The 17,341-nt window shown below is 31.8% G+C and overlaps 1 protein-coding gene across 2 annotated transcripts; it reads left to right on the top strand.

Moving 5' to 3' along the window:
* Positions 1–606: 606 nt before the first annotated feature.
* LOC120088643 (ZIP metal ion transporter family) lies at positions 607–7,294 on the top strand. Of its 2 annotated transcripts, XM_039046058.2 has the most exons (12): positions 607–1,167; positions 2,010–2,068; positions 2,759–2,851; positions 2,949–3,038; positions 3,146–3,224; positions 3,431–3,486; positions 4,525–4,581; positions 5,422–5,462; positions 5,789–5,856; positions 6,163–6,219; positions 6,313–6,430; positions 7,031–7,294. In XM_039046058.2, the coding sequence occupies exons 1-12, from the start codon at positions 1,104–1,106 to the stop codon at positions 7,074–7,076; spliced, it is 828 nt and encodes a 275-aa protein (XP_038901986.1). In that variant the 5' UTR covers positions 607–1,103; the 3' UTR covers positions 7,077–7,294. The 2 variants fall into 2 exon arrangements, with proteins under 2 accessions (XP_038901986.1, XP_090162061.1); XM_090305935.1 differs by lacking the exon at positions 2,010–2,068 and having other exon boundaries at positions 631–1,167.
* Positions 7,295–17,341: the final 10,047 nt, after the last annotated feature.

Genomic DNA, 17,341 nt, shown 5'->3' with positions numbered 1-17,341 from the left:
TCATGATTAATTTTATAAATTAAATACAAAAATAATTTATTCCCATAAAGTTTTGATAACATTCCTATGACACAACCAAACACAATCATTCTGGATTCTCATTAATTTTATTCTCAAACTTACTATTCCCAAACATCTTTAATTTCTAGGTATCTAAACCACCTGTAAAAGGTTTATTGTTTTTCCCTTCAAATGGGCCAAACACAATTGAATCAAACTTGTAAAAGATATCCTTAGGCTAAAAAATTGTCGAAGCACTAATGCAAGCTTTTGGCCTTGATTATGGCTTCCTCATTATCTAATTGAGCACTGAGTGTGATTAGTTGATATAGATATGGAACGCTTAGGTTTATTCAAACTTGTGTTCACTTCTACTTCGAGCCTCTTCTTTCTAACCTTCTTTAAGACTTGGACTTATTTTCTTTAAGTCTAATTTCACCCATAATAACTATAAATCCATAATTTGTTAATGATTTAAGTTTACTAATTAAATCCTAATAACCCTAAACTTGAACCAACATGAAATTAACAGCAAGGTTTAATTTCATAATTTGAGAGGTAAGGTAATTACTGAATTTAAAGCCTAACTGAAAAGATATAAAACACAAATAATAATAAAGTTTTAGGAACAACTCAAGAGAGAAGAAATAGAAGCATAAGTTAAGGATAAACCAGTGTGTAAGATAAACAGGAATGACGATTCAGAAAGTTAGCCGAAACCGGAACGAAAAAAACAAAAAAAAAAAAGTGCCCAACTTTCTTGAACCACTTTCCTAAACCATCTCTTCCTTTCGCCGTAAAGATTCTCTCCAAATCCCTCTAATCCATTTCGCTCTAAAGAAGATGAAGAAAAAGAAGTTTTTTAATCCATTTATTATATATTTGCTTCAATAACGGCGGCAAGTTCCACGCTGCTTGCAGAATTTAGTCACCCTCCCTCAGTTGCGCGCGTAATATCTCTTCAACATTTCTCTCTATTGTTAGCGTTTTTCCCCCAATTTTCTCTGAATTTTGAAGTTTTGAAAGCCCTCGAATCTTTTCGGGGGTTCATTGCTGTAATTACCGACGCCTTTGAATCCGGGATACAACTCTACAAGACCTCCATGGCTTCTCAGGTGTTGGTAGCTCTGGCACTTTCGCTTGTGGGTGGATTCAGTACATCTCTAGGTTAGTCAAGCTTATTCTCGTAATATGCTATGTGGGTCTGCTTCCAATTCAGAATTATCTCATGGGTTCTTTTCAGACCTCACTGCGTACTTAGTTTGTACCTTTTGTTCTTCATTCTTGATCATCTTTGGTTATGTTTTGAAGTATTTGTTAATTGGGTCTTGAGGCCAAATTTAATGTGAAATGTTTCTTTGATTATATGTCAGGAAGTTGATGTTTGGCAAATTAGTTATGATTGTGCTTCATCTAGTATTTTCAGTCTCAAAATCTTGATTGTTATATGGTTGGAGTATATCTATCTGGTTATGAGGTTTTGAAGTCGATGGGCTTTTGAGAATCGTGGGAAATTTTTACTGCCGTGCTTTTCCAGATGATAATTTTCTAGTTTTGACTTGAAAACCATTTTCTTCATTACTGATAACCGAGTTCCCCCGTTTTCTTTTTTCAATGGCTACAGTGCCCATTCACGTAGAGAAGAGCACTTCAAAGTTCAAAGTCATATTCTCACGGATTTATATGTTGAATTAATTCATTGGTCTCGTATGATTGACTTGTACTTTTCTTTCCACAACTTCTTTTGTTTCCTTGTGTGAAATTAGTTTTATGCGTCCTTATGTCCTATTGCACACAATCGATACTACTTCAACTCTCCATTATCCATGCGTAATTTCACAAAGAAGAATCAGCATGGTCTCTTATCCTCTCCCTCTGGGGTGGGGTTTGGAACTTAGTTATTTACAATTTTTAATGGACCAGTGTCCCTATTGAGCCTCTACACCTGCTTATTACTTCTGGTCAATTAGCATTTAAGCACGCATTTCTGTTCATAACATTTGGAACAGGTGCACTTCTAGTGATTCTTAGCGGGGCTCCAAATTTGAAGATGCTCGGTCTTCTACAGGTGATGCTTGGAGGTTTCCTTTTTTGGTTCTTTTGGGGACGGGGGCTAGCTTTGTAGCATAAATTGAATACTTTAATATTGTTCATTGGTGGTGATGAAAGGCTAACTGTTTTCTTATTTGTTATTTTTACTTTGTGATCAATGAAAATTGAAAACAAATTTCACCCTTACCTTATGGTTCCTATACGGTTTTATCATTCCTTACAGCTCCCTGTGCTTATGTGGGGACCATGTGGATTCTATCTCAGTCTCTTTAGAAAATGTTAAAATAGAAAAAGAAAGAGAAGGAAAAAAAAGGAAAGAAAGAATATGTAAAATTAAAATTTTAAAAAAAGAAGAAGAAAGAGGTCACCTTATCTTTAAAAAAAGGTGGAAACTGTGTTTTTTCTTCTTCTTTCCTCTTGCGTTTACCCATCTTTGAAGGAATGGAATAATGTCCGAGATTGAATTCAACTTGAACTCCAACACTTTCTAACAGTAGTAATTTAGGATGAATTTAAGTAGCTCAAGTTTATATTATGGGTCACTACTGCTATATAGTATTGACTTCTTAAGTTTAAAATAGTCAAAATTCTTGCAATGAGGAGTGGTTAAATACATCAGTTTCTTACTATGTGGCTGCCCGTTAACTTAATGTTCAAGTCAGTTCTACTACATGGATTAGTCTAAATTACCAAGTCTGGTTTGCAGGGCTTTGCTGCAGGCTTAATGTTGAGCATTTCGTTCATGGATTTAGCTCATAATGCTATTAACTCAATTGGATTCTTGAAAGGAAATCTTTGGGTAAATAATTATTGATCATTTCATCCAATATGTGTCATGAGCCTTTGTTGAATGATTTCAACTATTATATGTAAGTGTCTTGTTATCCGCACTGCAGTTCTTTGCAGGTGTAATCTTCTTTGCTTTTGTTGCTCACTTTATCCCAGAACCCACACTTGGCCCTGTTTCAGATACCAAACGTAAGAAGGTTGGGATTCATTCTCATCTAAAATCACTTTCTGTGCACAGTAAAGCATTCTCAAAAGGAGTAACATTAATTTTATCTCTAGAGTTTGACTCTATATTGGATAATAGGACAAGGATGAAGGGGGCAAGGATATTATGAAAAAGCACCGCCGTCAGGTTCTGTTCAGTGGGATAATAACAGCAATAGGTACGCGTACAACTGTCATGTTGAAATGGTATAAGTTTATGCTCTCTATCAATTTGTCCAAGATATGCCTAGGTTTCTTTAAACCTGATGGTCAAGCTAGTTGAGTGCTTAGGCAAATACTAATGCTGTTGAATAATTTACTTTCACCATTGAACCACACATCCTGAAAAGTAAGAACATCGTTAATTTAGTCTAATGAAATGCAGGAATAAGCTTACATAATTTTCCAGAAGGGATGGCTGTTTTTCTTGGATCAATTAAGGTATAGTCAGCATATCCCTTCTTTAATTCAAATAAGATAATGTAGTTTGATCTTATTTTAAAGAAACTCAAATAATAAATTCCAAGGTATTATTTTCTTCTTAAGAAAACTGTAAATGCTTTAATGTTGGAGTGTTGCTTATTCTTTTGTATCAGAAGCATATGACATGAACAAGGAGCCTACTTTCTTATCTGTCAGGTTGCTATTTGCCCATTTTTTCTTAATGTGTCATGTGTTATAATACCCAAGCATTTTGAGATGCGTGGACTCCCTCAAAATAATGCTTACAAATTCTACCCATCCCCAAACCATCTAATTCACCCTATTTATAACCCTGTGCTAACCAACTCCTACTATATGCGCTTCTAATATTTTCATAGTATACCTAATGTTTTCCTACATATACTCCAAACAAGTCTGCTTTTTTTAAGAAAAGAATATGAAAATTTTCATTAAGAAAATGAAAGGAGATTAATGCTCCTATACAACTAAGAACATAAATCAAATTACAACAATGATGAAGAAAAACAAGAAACTTAAAAAGATACGAAATTATAAAGGTGTAATTAAAGCAAGGCAATCACAATAGATATCTTGAATTGGAAATCCTTCAAACTTCTTGGAGAAAAAACACCTTGAAGATGAATTGAGCCAAGCCGAGTCAAAAAGGGTAGAAGTTTGAAAAGAATGCTGAAAAATGTGATGACTTCTTTCCATCCAAATCTCATAAAGCATGCCCTTGATAGCAACAACATTAACTCACAGTAAATAAGCTTAGTTATCAATGTATATTAGTTTCCATCCGAACAACGATGTTGAAAACAATATTTTCAATTATTTATTTTACAGCCAATGAAATTATGTTAAACTTAGTTATCAGTGTATATTAGTTTTACAACTTTCATTCTTCGTTGATTTGGAAATTTGAAAAGGAAGATCCACTGGGAATTCATTGGTGATCTTTTCATTTTTGGTTATTCTGAGCCATATTGCTTATATTTGCTGATACCAACCAAGTTTCTTTTTAATGTTATGTAGGGTCTTCGTGTTGGTCTGAACTTAGCCTTAGCCATCGCCTTGCACAACATACCAGAGGTATTTATTCTCTTGTTACATAGCCAACATTTATGCTTTTCTCTGGAAGTAGGTGTCCATATCATATTTAGCATCTTTCTTCAATGGTTATATGGATTGATAATCTGACGGTGTATGTAACCAGATAGTCTTTGAATAAATAATAATGACATACACGGAGTGGAGTAGATGTAGATCTAAGATTATCTGGTTCCAAAAGCTCTATAAAGAAGTCATAAATTTAAAAACCAACCTTAACAGACTTCTTTTTTCTTCTTTTCTTTTTTTTTTTTTTAAAAAATAAAATTTTCCTTAACTTTGGGTATTGTATCACTGGTTGGTGATTGTTCTCTAACATTTATGTGATGATTAATATTAAATTTATTGGTCTTAACAATGAATGTTCTACCTTTTTTTTTCCCCTCCAAATCTTTCCCTCTTAGTTTTGGACCTTCTATCTCCTTAAATTAATAAGAATGCAAAAGGTGTGTAGAAATGTTTGTTTTAGGTGTCTTAACTGTAAATATCGTGTTACACCAATTAACCAAAAAGCTTAAGAGTTATGGTATTGGGAAATCAACGCTCCAACACTCCCCTCACTTGTGGATTTGAAAATTTATTGAAGGCCCAATAAGTGGAATTCAATATTAAATGGGGAATAATTACTTTACAAACTCAAAACTTCTGCTCCGATACTATGTTAAATCACCAATTACCCCAAAAGCCTAAGCTGATAGGTTATGTTGATGGGAAATCAGCACTTTAACATATTGGTTAACGCTAGTGGAATAAAAATTTACTATGGGAAATGTTGCATGGAAATGATCGACGTTAGGTCTTGACTCTTGTATTATTATGCAGGGTGTAGCTGTTGCGCTTCCTGTTTATTTTGCTACACAGAGGTTAGTGGATAATTTCAGTTTATCTTATGTAATGGAGTAAAGTCAGTGCCTCATGCTTTAGTTAATCATTTTCTCTCGTATGAAATGTGCTATCGACCGACTAATTTTCCAATATATTCCTCAATCAAACGATAAGTTTTAGACTCTTTTTAGAGGATGGGTTCAATTTTGTTGTTGGTTACCTATGAATTTTTTGCTCTAAATATTTTAAATTCAAGCAGTAGTCGTTACCCCTAGAAAAAAGGTCACTTTGTTGTTAAGATTTTCACCTTATCCCATTTAAAGGATTGAATATGGTAAATTTATTGTCATTTTTTTGTGCTCAGCAAATGGCAGGCATTCAAGTTGGCTACTCTCTCTGGCTTTGCTGAGCCCCTTGGTGTTATAATCGTAGGTAAGTCCAGCTACTTTAAACAGACACCGAATCTAGATGTTCTTTGACTGAAAATGTGCGCTGGATTTCAAAGTGCTATTCATGCATTACTATATTCAATCAATGTTAGATAGTGATATTATTCCTGCCTTAAGTATGAAATATTTCGACCAAATGCATTGATAATACTGGCAGATTTGTGGGATTAACTGCAATTTTGGCCATTAAGGTTTGTGATATGGAATTTAACTTGAGACTTGTACGTTTATAACTAATCTTTTGAGGACATATGTAAATGATTGATATTTAAATGCATTTTATCCACAGCCTACTTATTTCCAAGCAGTTTGAGTCCTGAGATTCTTGAAGGTCTACTAGGATCTGGTATGGAAAAACAGAATATTTGGATTAGAAATTGAAGGAACACATCTTAAATTCTTTTTGACATAGTTCTATTCTATGTATTTCATGTTTCAGTTGGCGGAGTAATGGCCTTTCTAACTTTGCATGAAATGCTGCCTTTGGCATTTGATTATGCTGGACAAAAGCAAGCTGTGAAGGTAGTCTTCTTAGGAATGGCCTGTATGTCGGCAAGGTAAGAAAACATGGGAAAAAGTAGCCAACCATCTTATAATGCGTGACCCTTTTTCTTTTCCTTTATTTTAAACTAAATTTTCCATCTAAATTCACAGATTTTTATGTAGTTATATTCAAGATCATCCGCTCTGGTATCCATTAAAATTTTAACTGATGAAAACAACTTAACACTTTGCTCCTTGCTGAAGTGAAAGTGAATCGACTTTAACTTCATTATTTTCCTGATTGCTATTAATTTCTACCATGTTTTCTGTTTCAATGCCAATGGTCACTGCTTCAATTCTACTCTTGAGCACCCTGCCTCCGGGGAAGAAGGAAAATGGGAGCCAAAGTAGTAAAAAAAACGAAAGTTTTTTAACAAGGGGGATCACCTAAGTTATTGTCTGAAGAATAATTTTGTGAAAAAACATACTTGAAGTAGTTACGAGCTTCCATTTGCTAAGGCTTGAATCTTGTTCAGTCATTAAGGGATGATAAAATGAAAACGGATGAGAAACTGATGGTTTGGCATGCATTTAGCTCTTTCAATAGTTTGCTGCCTTATTTCTTTGTACTTGATTAAATCCATCTAATGTCACAATCTCACTGGTTTTTGCAGCCTTTATTTTCTGGAAATCAGCTTGCCGGAGGATTTGAGCTTGTAGCTACCTGTCTCTTCTGTTCCTTGCCATTTCTGTGCTGTAAATTTACTGGAAAAGAAGAAGATTGGGGAATCAAGGATTACCATTTCTGTGTTACCTGCCATTTGCCTCAACAAGCATACAGCCCTCTTCCATAAAAATGCTAATTCTGTGTAAAATATTGAAATTATTAACCTCATCAGAAGGTGAAAAATGAATCAAATTCTTTTACTTGATCTCAATTCTGTGTTCATTCTCGTATCTATGGTTTGTTTAGATGGCCCCATCATTTCCTTTCCTCTTCTATTTTCTGATACATTTATTTCTGGTGAGATCAATTTCTTTAAAATTCCTTCCTGAGACACGTCCAAGTTTGAGCTGAGATGGGCTCAGGGCTTGCGTATCAAAGGAAAGTAAGTGCAAATCGAAAGATGTGCACAGACCTCATGAAGGATTCCGTTCTTGTCAACTTTAATTTTCTTTTCCTTTTTCTCCTTTGAGGAAAATAAAGGCAATTGTTGGAAAACTACCTTAATCCTTCATACATGAAAGTTTGGTTTTATAGGTCGATGGATAATGATATTTTTCTATATTTGTAAATAAATTAACTCATTTTGTTATATTTGAAATAATCCTTTCTATAATCATTTAAAATATTTATTTGGAATTTTGCTTTTAAAAATTTCATAGAGTAGAGTTAATTGTCTTCATTTATATATTATAGATCCCTTTTCTTTTTTTTTTTTTTTTTTCTTCTAGTGTGAGCCTTTATTTGTATTTAACATTTTGTCTTTAATAATTTCAAATTTACCCCCTTACAAATCAATAGGATTTTATTCATTTGAATAAGCTACATAATTTAAATAAAATATGATGAATTCTCTCTCAAAAAACGGAAATTATATTATGCAAAATGAAAATCATAGTTACACTTTGATTCCCAAACACTCAAATATCTAATATTGGTTTAGATTTTAATGATTTTTTTTTTTTTTAATGTGGTCATGATTTCACAGCTCCTTGAAAACAAAGTAACCATAATAATATAATGGTTTATGAAGAGATTCATGGGATATTGAAGCTGTCTACTCCCACAACTTTGGTGTGGTTCATTTGATTGTATTTGGTTTAAAGTTGGAATAAAGAAATTAAAGTAACTTATATAATCAAAACCTAAGAGAGAGATTGTTTTCTCATCCAAGAAAAGATATTGAAAGCAAAACCAAAACTAAAACCAAAACCAAAACCAATCTTTTCTGTCAAACCAAAGCTTTATTGGGAAGAGGAAAAAGAAACCTTTTTAGATTCAACAATGTTTCAACAGTGGATGGACTGATTCAATTCATAGGACCCAACTATTAACAGATGCAAAAATCAATATCCAAACCAACCCCACACATAATACTTCTTCATCTTTTTTTTGACCCATACTTAGAAAAATGTTTCAACTATGAAAACATTAGCTTATAAAAATCTTAAATTACAAGTTTAGTCCCTAACTTGAACTTTTAAGAGTACTATATCTATTTTGTTTCCTAAATTTTTAATTTTGTATCTCATATGATATTTAACTTTAAACAATGTTTAATAGGTCTTTAAGCTTTCATCTTTGATTCTAATAGATCCGTAGATTATTTAACATTTTTAAAGTTCACAAATTTATTAGACAAAAAAAAAAAAATCAAAGTTTAGAGTTTTATTAAACATAAATTAAAAAATTTTAATTTCATATCTAATAGAACAATTAATTGCAAGAATTTTGAATATTTTAAGAATCTTGTAGATACAAAATTAAAAGTTAAAAGACATATTAAAGACTTTTTAAATTTTAGGAATCAAACAGACATAAACTTAAAAATTTATGGACTAAACTTGTAGTTCAATATATGCTTTAATAAAGACAAATTCTTACAAGTGAAGGGTTAGGTGACATATAAAATTAACAAATAAGTAATTTAAGATTGAACAATTTTTTTTTTTTTTGGCTGAGATTGGAGTCTTCATTGACGAAATTCTTTTTGTTTGAAACATTATTAACGCTATTCAATTTTGTCCTATCACTTGAGAGAACATATTTGCTCATGATTTTGCAAAGTTGGCTTCATTTCAAAAATGTTCTATGTTTTGGAAAGATTGTTTTCTGAACATAGGGGTTTTGTGCTGGCTTTTATTGTTCCTTTATTTCTGCCTAAACAAAATAAATCTACCTATTATATACAAGAATTAGGCTGGCATATGTATATATTTTTGCTATTAAATATAGAGAGATTTTCAAAAATAGAAAAATAAGAAAACTATTTACACAAAATAACAAATTTTAATTTTCTTTGATAGAGGTTGATAGAAGTCTATCAACGTTTATAAGTGATAGATACTGATAAAAATCTATCACTAATACTATGTGATAAATGTTGAAAGAATTCTAAGTGTCGTCTAATAACTTTTTTTTATTATTATTTCTATAAATAATTTGACATTTCTTTTTATCTGTAAAAATTTTAGGTAAACATATTTAACATCGAAATTTTCTCACTAGTTCTCTCTCTATGTGTGTATTATTTTTCGTTTAAATTAAAGCTGTTGTGCCTCCATTCAGAAAAACAAAAAGAAAAAAAGAAAAAGGCGTTGTTGTGCCAAGTTTATTATTATAGTAGATTACTGTCCTTTGCATGTTTCCTATAAGATTTCTTCACGTAAAATAGTATATTTTTATAATCAATAAAGGAAATATATGTTGGATTTAATTTTTCAAAGTGTTTGTTGATTTTTACATATATATATATATTATATATATAATTTTAAATTGTTTGACAACTATGTAAAATAACTTTTAAAAAAAATGAATTTATGAAATAAGTTTGTTGGAGAAAAACACATAAAATCAACTTTTAAGAAAAAGAATTTTTGAGTACGTTTAATAATTAATCTCTTCTTAATTTACATAATACATAAGATGATCAAAATTTCCTCGATAATCTTTATCTCAATTCCACCATTGGTGTCATCAGCTACCATCATCCTTCGTTGACCACCACCTTGCAAACTACTTCGACTAGACTTTTTGCCATCGTTGGTGACGCACCTCTGCCAACTAATTTTGGCAACCATCTTCGACAACCACATATGACGACCCCCTTCTGGAACCAATTCCGACGATGACGTTCTTTGATGACAAGTTTAAATGACTAAATGCATCCATTATCTCCAATGATCAACTCTAAATCGATCATATGCTAAAGAAAATACAAACGAAAAATTTTGATTATAGGATTTAATAATTAATTTTTATATCAATTTGACATTGATAGAACACTTTGAATACATGACAAAAACAAATAAATTTATATATAGAAATACTTATAGAAAATATAACTAAATACATAACTATTTTTATTTTAAAACATGTTTTTATAAATAATAATAATAATAATAATAAATAAAAATGACTTTTAAAAAACATTATTTTAAACAATTTTTTTCAGGTCAATATCGAAATTTCATTGGTAAATTTCTGGATATACATATTTCCACATCAGTCCAGAGCAAAAGTTAGAAAAAGTATCTTGGAATTAGGAGACCTCAAAGAGAAAGTGGTTAGATAGGAACTATTAATTATATATTCTTGGAGTAATGTATCCATAAAAACTTTTAAAGCCATCAAAATCTGCTTTGGAAAAAAGCATATCTTTTTCATTAATCAAAAGGTTGATTTATAATGCTTTCATATTTTTACTTTTATCTTTTTTTCTTTCTTTAACTAATGTAAGACTTTCCAAACATTTAACAAAATTATTCAACAACTTGAATTTAAGTTTTAAAAAAATAATAATAAAACTTGAAAAGTGGGTATGCTTAAATTTTTTTTATTTTTTTTTATTTTTATTTTTTGCTTATGCTTTTATAATGAGGAAAATTATAAGAACTGTTTCATTTGGTTGAGAGGAAGAAGAGAAGTATATTTATATATGAATCTAAAAGTTATCTTTTTTCCACTCCCTTAGAACATAATGTAAAAGGCTTGTGTTGTTCTTTAGAGGTTAAATTATACCCCCACCCCTAGAAAAACAAAAGAGTGAATCAAAGAAGAAAAGCAAAAGGTAGCTAAAAAATGGAGTAAGGAATGAATCGATGTGGGGAACTAAATCCATTTAAGTTCCATCTAAAGGACATCAACCAACATGATCAGATGGGATAAAGGTCAAATTTGGATGTGAAACATCCCAACTTTTAGAACAGTGAAAAGTGTTTTTAGTTAATTTTAAATATTTTATATTTTCTTTTAATTATTTTTTTTGTTTGTTATATAATGGTTAATGTTACTCTAATTAATTATAAAAATATTAATATATAAGAGATTCACTTGAAAGAAGAAAAAAAAAGACTAGTTATTCCATAGGTGACAAATAGTTTTTTAGATTAAATTTTAATCATTTTATAATTTCATTTAGCAAATAGTAAATTATAAACTAGAGATTTGAACTTCTGAAATTTTGATTGAAGGTATTATTATGTCTTCACCAACTAATAGAGCTATGATTCAAATATTCAACCCTAAAATATATTGGACTATAGTTGTAGAATCTTTTTTTTCTTGTTCACTTTTTTCAATATGTATATATATATAATTTCACATTGTTGAGCTAAAAAAATCATTAGTTTAGAACCCATTTAATCATTATTCTATTTTTAACTTTCCATGGATTTACTCAAGGCTATGAGTTTTTCACTATAAAAAATTAAACTATATAATTCACTAAGTACTCTTATAAATCACAAACCTATATAATCCAAAATAAAAGTTATAAAACTCATAATTCATGGATTATAAGACAAAATATAGATTAGATAGAATTTAATATTTGAATAATTTTTTTTAATAAAAAAAAAAGGGTGATAGAAATTGATGTAGTGAAATAGGGTTACAAATTGGTCTTAAAATATGAAAGGCTGTAAAGGGTTTTGATATTCGATACTTCAACTACGTTTCCCAATTGCATGATTTCCCATATTTCACATATCGAACAGAACATTTTGAAAAATCAGAAGATAAATATTAAAATTAATAATATTTGAATCTTAAATAGAAAAAAAAAAAAAAAGAAAAGAAAAAAGAAAAAGTAAAGTAAAAGTAAAATATTACTGCGACATCATGTCTTTCATGGTGAAGGGGAAAGATGGATCCATCATGTCTGAATGGCAGACAGATGGTTATTAGTGCTGCGACATCACACTGGAAATGTAAGACTACAGATTTAACAAGAAAAGAAAAGAATCGCATTTTTTTTTTTTTTTTTTACTTTACTTTTTTGTTTTTTTTACTGTTGTGTTAAATCACTCATTCATTTCTACTTTCAAAAATCCCCTCTTCCCTAATAACTACTATAACTGTTCTATTTTCCTATTTTAACAGTCCTCTTTCTGGACCTAAAACTTTGAGATGACATCTCAATAAAAACCCTTCCTCTCTCTCACACCTCATCTCAAACCTCTTCCGACACTTCAACAAAACCTTCCACTAAATCATCGATTAACTTAAAAATTTAAGTTTATTAATAAATTAATTATAGGATTCCAACACAAGACTTTCAATTTTGATTCTATGTTAAATCAATGATAAAAATTCTATTTTTTTTATTCAATTATGAGATGGAGAATTCGACATTTTTTTTATCTGCGTAGACTATATATGTTAATTAATTAAATTAATGGAGAAAATCCTTAAATATTTGAATGTGTGGGAGAAAGATGTAATAATTTTTAATCATGGTCAGGAATTTATGATGGGGGAGTTGAGTTGTTTGTAAATAATTGTTTCAGTTGCATATAAGCTATGCCCTTTATCATAATTTTGGACCCCATTTCTTGTCCTTTTACACCTTTCCAATCATAAGGGAAATAGTTTGATTCTAGATCAAATCTAGTAAAATTAGTTTTAGGCTATATTGTATTTGTTGGGATTGATACCCTAAATCTCATGGGTTTTATAGCTTGTAATTGTAATGTATAAACAATTTATTTATTTAATAAAATATGAGATATTTTATTTATCATTTAGTACTATTAACCCACAAAACCAATAAACTAACATCATCTGTAGCTTAAACATGTATGTAGAGACATATAGGTGGATCATGTTTAAATGATAACCTAAATGATCTGTAGTAGATGGATAAGGCTGGATATCTTATCCTGGTGACACTACGAATACGACCAACTTTATAGATGTTATAATTGTTGTAAAGTGCTACTAATGATCTAATCCTGATCATTTGTGTAGAGACATGTGAGCGAGAGTGTTCTATACAAAGGAGTCTGTATAAGACCGGACCACGAAATGACTAGTCTCTTTATATAACACCATTCATAATAGAGACTTACATTTCACCAAGATGACCATAGGTGACATGACCTGAATCCTAAGTGAGTTGTGAACTTTTGCCTATGAAGGCGGTCCTTTGGTCTGTATGGGTGAGAGTGGTCAGATTGCCGACTCAATAAGCTTACCATTTTTCAGATTCGTTTGATTGGGGAGTTGGGAACATAGTTACATAAGACGAAAATCGCTCCTTCTCAGATGTCGGGGTAAGTAGATAAATTTCTCCCTTAAAGGTTGATTCTGGGGCTTGAACAATGTAGTGCCTGTTGGGATTGGTGTCCTAATTCTCCCAGAGTCCCGTAGTTTGTAAACTATACACATTGTTATGAATAAAATAAGAGTTGTTTTATTTGGCATTTACTCATATCCAATAAAAAAAACTCCATGGTTATTGTATGAAAACTTAAGCATGTATATGAGATATACAAATGGGTCATTCCTTAAGTGATAACCTAAAAAGCTCTATAGTATAAGGATTAAGGAGGGATACCTGATCCTTGTGACAATACGGATACGGCTCGCTTTGTAGAGGTTTACAAGTATTGTAAACTACTATAGATGGTTGATCCTGACCATTCATGTGAAGACATGCGAGCGGGGGTGTCCTATACAAAGAGTTTATATAAGACCAGACCACGAGATGACTAGTCTCTTTATGTAATGTCGTTGATACTTGAGACTTACATCTCACCTAAACGACCATAGGTGACAAGACCTTAATCCTAAGTGTTTTGGGAACTCCGGTCTTTGAGAGCGGTCCTTTGATTAGTATGGGTGAGAGTGGCCAGATTGTCAACTTAACAAGCCTACCTTTTTTGGGGATTTGTCTGATTTGGGAGTTGGTAACTTAGTTACACAAGATGAAATTCACTTCTTTCCCGAAGCAGAGGTAAGTAGATAGATTGCTCCCTTAAAGGCTGATTTCGGGTCTTGAACATAGTGGCCACAACTTCTCTTTGGAAGAGATGACTTAATCATAGTAAGACTATGAATTATTTTCATTAGAGGGATCAGTGGTATTTAAGGAGTTAGATGTAACTTCAGGGGCAAAACGATAAATTGGTCCAGCTATATTTACGAGCAATCTGTGAAGGGTTATCACACTATTGATTGGTTGATATGGACACAAAATATATCTGTAGTAAAGAGAGTTCAGTTGCCCTTAGTAGAGTGTCTGACAGTTAACGAATGGTGAATCTCGTGACTAAAGAGTTTTGTCAGTTATTCACGTACCATTGGAGTTTTGAGCTACATGTTCATAAGGTCCCCTTGGTAGCTCAATGGATTCAAGTTGAGGATCAGTTCTTGGTGTTGATTTGAAATATTCAAATTGGCAAGAGATAATTCGATTATATATGATATGATCTGTGTAGTGTATGAGGTACATCAAGTGGAGGATTAATGTAAATGAGATTTACATTAAGTACCATGAAATAGAAAAGAAGCTATGGTTTATATTTTTCATGAGATGAAATATTAAAACTATAGGTTATAAGTATACTATGGTAAGCTGGTTATCATATATATCTATAATAATATTAATTCTTGGATCATTATCTCTTTTTCTCTAATAACCAATTGAGTGGGAGATTATTGATGGTTTCATGGTAATCGTGAGATAAAAGGAAAAATGTTTTCCTAATTTTAGTTATGTTTTTGTGAGAGATTCTATTCTCGGAAAGTTCTACAGTGGTTGTCAAGTAAATGAGATTTACCAAATGACAGCTGAAGAGAGACTAGACGATCGTGGAGTGTTTCTATACGATAGTCACTCAGTTGGCCGATTAGCTAAACATCGCACAACTTTTGTTAAACGATCGCATAGCTTCTGTTAAATGATTGAGCATCGTCTATACAATAGATATTTGTCATCTTCCACTTACTCAATCGTTTACACGATTGTTCTTTCTCCGGTCTCGTCCTCTAACCAAGTCCACATAGAGCCCACACTTATGGATTCTTACACCGAGAATACTAAGGTAGCCATTTTGGTGGTGTCGTACTTAACTCGATATTGTCAAGGTTTATTGGAGGCATTCGTTGTGTTTGTGGTCTTGGAGTTTGCTGTGTTCGTGATCTCGGAGATCGCTGAGTTAGTGGTCACTGTGATTGTGTTGTATTGCGATCAAAGTGTTTGAGCGTTCATGATCAAGGGTGTTGAAGATGAGTCTTCAAAGGTATGTAAAATTCTATCCCTTGATCTTATAGTAAAACATGCTGTAATTTCATTTTGTGCATAGTCTGTATGTTTCCATTTCTTGATTGTAATTATTAATATTCATATACGAATGAAATTTTGAACGATCATTCCGTTGCTCATAAAAATCCTCACATCTGATTTCCTTCAACGCCACACCCTTTCTTGGCTCGAGAGGGGTATGGTCATAGTTGAACTATGACTTATTGTTCATTAGAGGGATCGGTGGTACTTAAGAAGTTAGATGTAACTATAAGAAGAAAAAAAACAATAATTTTGGCCCAGTTGTACTTACGAGCAATTTGTGAAGGGTCATTGCACTGTTGACTGGTTAAATCCAATGGACACAGAAATATATTTGTAGTGCGAAGAGTGCAGCAGTCGGTCTTTAGTAGAGTCTCTATTCCAAAATCACAGAGCCCACACCTCCTGTGATTTTCAGACCCTATGGAGAATACAAAGGTAATTTTTGTGGTGGTGCCCCTAGGTTTTACCGTTCGTGGTTGTAATTGTTCGTGATTTTTATTGTTCGTGGCTGATCGTTATTGGAGAGGGGATTTCGTGAAAGCTGTGAGTTCTTCAAGGGTAAGTGATTTCTAAACCCTAATTCCTAGTGATTTCTAAACCCTAATTCTTTTTCCTTCTCTCAGCAAGCTGTAAATCAGTTGACATAATACATATTTTGGTTCTGTAAATTTCTGTTTTGTATAAAATTAAAAATTGAGATCGATCCCCGCTTTCGCTGCAGAACTTCATTGTTCCTTCAATTGGTATCAGAGTGGTGGTTTTGGTCCCAATTTTTTTTTCCAAGATTGATTTATAGATTAATGATGGGTATGCATTCTGTGAAATATTTCATATCATGAATGTGTTTGAAATGATGATGGTTTACAATTATGGATAATTTCAGGATTGGACCTTAGATTTATCGCTTTATTTTACAACTTGGTTTGTAAGAGCCTTTAGTTTTTGGACATAAATTGCAATAGAGTATGTAATTTGAAAGTTTTGAGTCGTTCATGATCATTTCAGAGTTTTTCTAGAGAAAACGAGGCCAAAATCGGAGAAGATTCAACGGAATTTGCAACTGTATAGTGGCTACTGTACAATAGCATTGCAACGTTGTGTCATAGCATTACAACATTGTGGAGGGCGAATGGAATGTTCTTTCCATGGTGTTGCAACGCTAGGTCACCGTGTTACAATGCTCTGAGATGGAAAGAATAAATTAGTTCGTGGTTCGGCTCGTGGCTCAATTGGTTCGCTTGGTTTGAGCCGTTCATGGTCGTTTTGGGTACTGAGCAGTCCGGTTTATGCAGTTCAAGAATCGATTCACCTATTTAGAATCGGTTGGCTATTAATTATGTAGTAGTTACTTTTAATTAGTTAAATTAACATAATAGTTATATTAATTTAATTAATTGCCTTAGGAGTCCAATCCCAGTCCAATAATTGTTGTTTAAATTATATATTTGATATATAGTTTATTATTATTTATATATGTCATAATGAATATCATATAGTAGAATCCCACCATAGGTATGTATTATTTATACATCATTTATATTATAAATGTCATAATATATAGCTGCATAATTTAATTTTATAGCATGTTCATGCATTATATAATATAAGTATTATAATATATGTTTGCATGCATTAATAACATAGTCATGCATCATTTATATTATAAGAGTTATGATATATAGTTTGAAT

The sequence above is a fragment of the Benincasa hispida genome, chromosome 10 (assembly GCF_027475165.1).
Source record: "Benincasa hispida cultivar pf3 chromosome 10, pf3_genome.v1.1, whole genome shotgun sequence".
In the NCBI taxonomy this organism is placed as follows: Eukaryota; Viridiplantae; Streptophyta; class Magnoliopsida; order Cucurbitales; family Cucurbitaceae; genus Benincasa; species Benincasa hispida.
The sequence above is the reverse complement of the archived record's forward strand: the minus strand, read 5'-3'. Positions and strand labels throughout refer to the sequence as shown.

Coding starts and splice junctions, on each gene's coding strand:
- LOC120088643 (XM_039046058.2), top strand. CDS start 1,104: ATGGCTTCTCAGGTGTTGGTAGCTCTGGCACTTTCGCTTGTGGGTGGA. Junction 1,168..2,009: donor TGGATTCAGTACATCTCTAG/GTTAGTCAAGCT, acceptor CATTTGGAACAG/GTGCACTTCTAGTGATTCTT. Junction 6,431..7,030: donor ATGGCCTGTATGTCGGCAAG/GTAAGAAAACAT, acceptor TGGTTTTTGCAG/CCTTTATTTTCTGGAAATCA.